At 34.3% G+C, this 6,559-nt stretch overlaps 1 protein-coding gene across 1 annotated transcript; it reads left to right on the top strand.

Moving 5' to 3' along the window:
• The first annotated feature begins 2,487 nt into the window (after window positions 1–2,487).
• Window positions 2,488–3,873, top strand: rgs5b (regulator of G protein signaling 5b). Its single transcript, XM_019078995.2, has 4 exons — window positions 2,488–2,601; window positions 2,795–2,934; window positions 3,039–3,205; window positions 3,303–3,873. Exons 1-4 carry the CDS (start codon window positions 2,558–2,560, stop codon window positions 3,474–3,476), a joined length of 525 nt encoding a protein of 174 aa, XP_018934540.1. The 5' UTR covers window positions 2,488–2,557; the 3' UTR covers window positions 3,477–3,873.
• Window positions 3,874–6,559: the final 2,686 nt, after the last annotated feature.

Here is a 6,559-nt window from a genome sequence, read left to right on the forward strand (position 1 = left end):
TAGTTTCACCCTGATGCAGTTCTCATTTTCCCGTCCTGCACTGCGTTGTTTAAATAGCAAATGCATTTGCGCCAATTTGTGCGCCCATGGTCTAAAAAGAGGTGTGTACAGGCATATTGTTGGTGCGTTGCTATTTTGAGGAACTGAAAATAGACTGTTTGTAAAAATTTGTAAAAATTAAAGGCACAATTGTGAGACACACAATTGCAATTCTGAGAAAATGTGAGATACAAAGTTTCTTTTATAAAAAAGTTGCACTTATAAGAAATAAATTCAAATTTATTAAAATTGGCCAACTCTAAATTATGAGAAATAAAGTGGCAGTTGTGAGTTTTAAAGTCAAATTTGTGACTTTATAAGACACATTCTAAGATACAAAGTTGCAATTATTAAAAAAAAAAAAATTGCAGTTATAAGAAATAGTCATAATTATGAAATATAAAGTCTAAATTATGTGAAATGTTGCAGTTGAAGTTGTGATATTTAAAGTGGCATTTGTGATTGGAATGAAGTCACAATTGTAAGAAAGAAAGTTTTAGTTATGAGAAACAAATTTGCATTTATGAAAAAAAAAGTTGTAATTGTGAGAAATCGCAATTACAAAAAAGTCACAAATGTTAGCTGCATTTGTGACAAACAAATTCGCAATTACTTTAAACAAATTTGGAATTTCTCTGAAGCGGAAAAGGGCTTCCTTGGGAAACTCATTTACGGTGACAATTTAGGACTATTTGTTTCATGCATATAATGACAATTATAAACAAATGGCTTGTTTTATTTTTCCAGCCATGACTTTGCAGGGTGTATATTATTTTCTGCCTGGGCACTGGCAAAGAAAACATGTTTACATCCAGTCTAAAGTGACAGTGGACAAATGGGGACGAGTCTCAATAAGACATGCCACAGCTGGCCTGAGATACACGATATAACACTCTGTCCCCAAAAACATGACCTCTGATTGAGCATGTAAACAGAACACTGCATACTTGTCCTCCAAATGAATGTAATAAAGTTCACAGTTGCTGAATCAAATCTCTGGCTCTGAGAAGTCAATACCAAAGCCAGTAAACAAAACACGTTATTGCTAGTGGTGATGGTTACAGGTTCACTTAAGAGAATCACAAATGAGATCTCATCCATTATTGTTGTAACAGCAATATATGAAGAGGAAATGAAGACTTGAGTTGACACAAAATGAAAATTCACCCTATTTTATACATGTATTTTAAAAAATTTCAACAGAAGAAGAGACATGTCAATACTCTTGTTTCATCTCACCGAAAAATCTTCACTCTGCATTTACATTTCTAATTCTACTTGATCTAAAACTTGAAAATAACTTTCATGTTGTAAGCTAAAGCAGTTAAATTGATTTAGTGTTATTAAATAATATTTTTGATTAGAATGTTTGATCTTTTGCACATAAAGCACATTTTCTGACATTTTTTTTTTCAGTATAGCCCATAAAAGAAGAACAACCTCAAGGCAACAGCATTTCTTCTGGGATAACACTCGTTGATTATCAAAAGAAATACAGAAGCATCTCCTCTCAGCAGGATAAATATTTTATTTACACACAACTCAAAAGAGCATAAAGAATTGCATGAGGTTACATCTTTTGCTTTGATCCAAAATCATTTAGAACAAAGGAAATCACAATTAGAATTTCACCTGAACAGATTTCTCTTTAAATTTCCAGTTACCCTCTCTTCTCCCACATATTCTCCATCTCTATTTCCTGTTTGTACCACAATGCTTTTAAGACCCTCTGCTTTCAGACCAGACGGGTTCACACAGTGTGAGTCAGTGGCATCAGCGGGGGCTTTAAGGCACGTGGGTGGGCTTCCTCCTGTCTGCACAGAGACTTCCTATATGCTGCAAACGACCCTTGCTTGCGCACGCATGTGGTTGAAATATATTTCCATGTTAAAACATCAGCCTATAGTTATTTATAATGACACGTAGGCAGATTATTGTTAGTCAATATAATATCTTTGTATTCACATGGTTACAGTATTTATTCAAAAATTCAAACATTTAAAAACATAGTTCACCCAAAAAGAAAGATTCTGACTGCCCCTTATGTGGAAAACAAAAAAAGGTATTGTAAAGAACTGTTTTTGTCAAGTCAGTGGGATATAAAAACAACAGTGGATCACACTGACATTCAGTGTATGAAAAAAGCAGTGAAGCATCAATATATTCTTTGGTTTGAAGCAACGTAAGGGTGATTAAATGTTCCTTTTTGCCTAAATCATCCTTGTGAAGTTCAACTTTTGGCATTACATCCATTTCCATTGTTTTATGCCAAAGCCAATTAAGCACAAGGGAGGAAAAAGTGAATCTTTGAGGCAGTGCCTTCTGGAAATGATTCACTGGAGACTAAAGGCTGCTTGAAGGGCAAAAACTCCCCCTCCCTCCACAGCCTGCGTTTCATTGGCTGAGTCAAGTGATGTCACGGAGGGTGAAACTGTATAAAAAGCCCAGCACTGCTGACATTTAGACAGAATCAAAAGTCTATCAGACATCCATCCACTTGTGGAGCATCTCTATTAACATGTGCCGATCACTAGAGCATCTGCCAGTCACTTGTCTGGAAAGGTATGTTTCATATTTACTTAAAAATAAATACTATGCTAAATACATAAATGCTACAATTTTCTTTTAAATTAGACCTTACTTAAGTAGCTTAAATCTAAATCACCTAAAAAAAAAATCACTGTTAAATAATAATGTAGAAAAAAAATTTAAGTACTTTCCCCACTGAAATGATGAATACTTTTGTTCCTCACAGGGCAAAGGAGCTCAAGGCTCGGTTTGGAAGTTTTCTACTAAAGCAAGAGCTCAATATCATGGGGCACTCACAAAAAACGAAAAAACTAACACCGGAGGACAGACAGAAATGGTCTTTCCATGAACTCCTGGCTCACAAAGGTAAATGCATATCATCAAGGATGGTGGCAATGTAAAAGTACATTGTTCTCACATTGCTGTAGCATGAAAGGGTCGTCTAATGTTTTCTTCATGTTTCTTTGCAGAGGGGCTGTGCGCTTTCACAACGTTCTTGGCATCTGAGTACAGTGAAGAAAATATTGCTTTCTATTTGGCCTGTGAGGACTACAGGAACACAAAGAGCTCCTCAAAGCTGTGCGCCAAGGCCAGGAAAATCTTTGAGGAGTTCATCGCCTCTGACGCACCAAGAGAGGTACATTTTCTAAGAATATTAACAGCACAAAAGAGTCGCACTTAATAGATTTCAGGAAAAAAGTCTAATGGCAAATCATTCCTCTGAATATTTTCAGGTTAATCTTGATCATGAAACTAGAAACATCACCTTGAAGAATATGGAGCAGCCCACACTGTCCTGCTTCAACCTTGCCCAGAGTAAAATTAACACCCTCATGGAGAAAGACTGCTACCCTCGTTTCCTCAAGTCAACAGTCTACCAAGAACTCATCACACAGCATACAGGTTAAACTACCCTAAAGATGGCAGCGGAGGAATGCGTCCCTGATAAACATGGCATTTGTGTGACGTGACGGTCACTGAATGATCTGAACCGGTTTCCTGAGGTTCAGGAGGACTGGACACACGGACTCAAAAGCCGACTGGAAGGCCTCGGGCATTCGAGAACATTGATTCTATCAACACAGCAGTGGAGCACACAGAGATCAAGATTGTACTGTAGCACTGGACAATAACTGTGAAAGTGAAATGACTTTTGCACAATTATGTGTTAAGTGTGTATTTTGTATTGCCTATGAGTATTTATTGAAAATAGAATTTATATGTGTATTTATATTTGATGAACAATTGTGGGTTATTTATTGAACTTTTGAGTGAAAAAATTAATAAATTTTTTACATGCAAAGATTTGTCTTTAGCAGTTCATTTTTTGGGTATATAATCATTGACAGCAATATATTATTTTATTTATTTATTATTTTGTCCAGCTAAAAGTAAATGGCTGTTTTAATGTCAGGACTGCGGTTCATCTTCACACACATCCCACTTACATAGGCTATTATTTTATTTAGCTTTTTGGATTTTATTTTAATTTTAATGTTAATTATTTTATTTTAATTACATTTTATTATTTTATTATTGTTATTGATTTATTTTGCTTTTCGGATTTTATTTTAATTTTAATGTTATTTATTTCACTTTAATTACATTTTATTATTATTATTATTATTGATAGTATGCCAATTTTTATTTATTTATTTTTTTAAGATGTGTGCATCTAAAGGAAATGTAAGAATGCTTTAATGTCATAATACGTAAGAGACGTCCCCCCGTGCTCTTCATCTTCCCACACATCCCACTCACATGGGTTAATGGAGGCTCTTAGTCACCTCCAGCACACAAAGCCTTGCACCTTTCTCAGTGAGCCTCATAAAAAGACTAAAAATCTACTCTATTCACATAGACACGCATAATTAACTGCTACCAACAGGATCATTCTATTTTTCCAGAATATACGGCCAAGCAGAGGTGTTTTTTCCAGGAAAGCTGTGTGGTTATGAGGCTGGTCGCCATGGCGACAGCGGGGACCACTCATCTCACCCACTCCACGCCTCTGCAGGAGCCTGTTTATCTTCTGCAGTGATGGCACTGAGAAACAGCGGCCCACTCTGACTCACCTGCTCTGAACCCCCTTATGCTGCCCTTTAAAACTGCCATCTGCAATCATTCTCACCATTAACATTTGAACTAGCTCAATAATGCTCATAGAACTAAACAGACTAAACAGTCATAGAACAGGCTTAGAAAATAGGCCATAATTTTAGTCTTTTTATAAAAGCTTTTAGTTTTTTAAGAGAGCTTTTTATTCTTTACTTCTTAAAAAATAGCTCAATAATTTAAAATAATTGATTTTTTTAATTTTTTAGAATGTGAAACACTGTTATTTTAATATAAAGTATTTTTAATCTCCAAACATCCACATAGAGACATCCCAGGTAAATAGGGTAAAATTTTATATTAAAAACTGAAAATATTTTTTGTTTTAAAAGTTTTCTGCAATGTTGTTTGAATATGCAAATTAGACAATATCTAATTAAATATTTAAGAACGTGCATGCATTTCCAGAATAGAAATAGGAGCTCTGAACTCTGAAGTTCAAAATTCTTGTTTCATATTTTTGACATCACAGTTTGTACAGAGAGGATTTTGGATATCTCCTTTTATCTCTCCAAAAACCTGAAAATACTGTCAACAGCCAGAAAAGAAAAAGAAAAAATAATAAAATAATGCATTTTTGGAATTTTTCTCTTTTTTTTCTCTTTATGAAAAACCAAATAGCCCAAAATCTCAAAACTGGCCAATGCGTATGAAAAAAAAAACAAAACAAAACAACAACATTAACAGAACTATGAGAGAGAGAGAGAGAGAGAGAGAGAGAGAGAGAGAGAGAGAGAAAGCGTTCACCCTGTATTATATTATACCAAGGGTCTTAAAATATTATGTCTACCCCTATTGGTAGATGTTGTAACTACATTTCTAAAAAGGCTCTTTCTTCATTGAACGTCATTTAAAAGTAGTTGTGAATTCTAACAAAATAACTCCAAAAATGATATGAAACATAATGTATTATATAATGTGTATATATATATATATATATATATATATTTATATAATATAATATATATATATATATATATATATATATATATATATATATATATATATATATATATACAGTACACATAACGTGAGTCCATATGATTTCTTTTTTTATATGGACTTACATTTTATGTGTCTGTTGTATTTCATGTCATAGCCTATAGGAAAGTTCTTCTCGTGAGAGTAAATGGCAGATCCAGAGGGTCCTGTGCCAGCCAAGCAACTGCCATTGAGATGAATGGGAAAGATAATAAATTGTCATGTATTAGAGACTTCCTTGTTATTACTATTAGATAAATGTATATATTGTTTCTATCCAGCAAAACTATATATTTGTGTAGAAACAGTAATCTGAACATTTAAAATCAATTTTGAAACTACAATTACTGTATAATAACCAAGAGTACCTCAATTGCTTAACAAACTGTTTTATGTATCTGCAACTTTTTCTCCAAACTTATGTTTTTCTTCTTAATTTTATTAAATGTATTTATTGCAAGCAATGTGACTATAGTAAAACCTCTGCAAAGGGAAAGGCCGGACTGTGGAGGCCTGTGGATTGCTCGACAGTGAGCTCACTTTGCCACTGCTAAATCCAGGATTCTCTCTTACGGGAAGAGGACATTTCCATCTTCTTCTAAAGATGCCTGAGAATGTGGTGCATTTTCTATTTTTTTTTTTTTGGTATTATTATTATGATTGGTGATGATGTGATGAACAATGTTGTCAGAATGCTGTGTATGTGTTATTTTATTTGAAGTAAATACTGCCACGTTTAGTCACTGCTGCTATTTAAGGTGACATACACCCACCTTCCAGGAGAAGTTCTTCATAACTCAGGGCTGTGTATGGTGAAGTCACACTTGAGCATGCAGACACAATAGAGGAGTGCTATATATGGAGGGAACAGATTTCAGAGAGATGATTAGTGTTT

This window comes from Cyprinus carpio, chromosome B2, assembly GCF_018340385.1.
Source record: "Cyprinus carpio isolate SPL01 chromosome B2, ASM1834038v1, whole genome shotgun sequence".
In the NCBI taxonomy this organism is placed as follows: Eukaryota; Metazoa; Chordata; class Actinopteri; order Cypriniformes; family Cyprinidae; genus Cyprinus; species Cyprinus carpio.

What these genes read in the sequence shown, in the direction of transcription:
- rgs5b (XM_019078995.2), top strand. Translation starts at nt 2,558, where the DNA reads ATGTGCCGATCACTAGAGCATCTGCCAGTCACTTGTCTGGAAAG. An exon ending in TGAACTCCTGGCTCACAAAG is followed by an intron (nt 2,935 to 3,038) that starts GTAAATGCATAT and finishes GTTTCTTTGCAG; the next exon opens with AGGGGCTGTGCGCTTTCACA. An exon ending in CCTCTGACGCACCAAGAGAG is followed by an intron (nt 3,206 to 3,302) that starts GTACATTTTCTA and finishes GAATATTTTCAG; the next exon opens with GTTAATCTTGATCATGAAAC.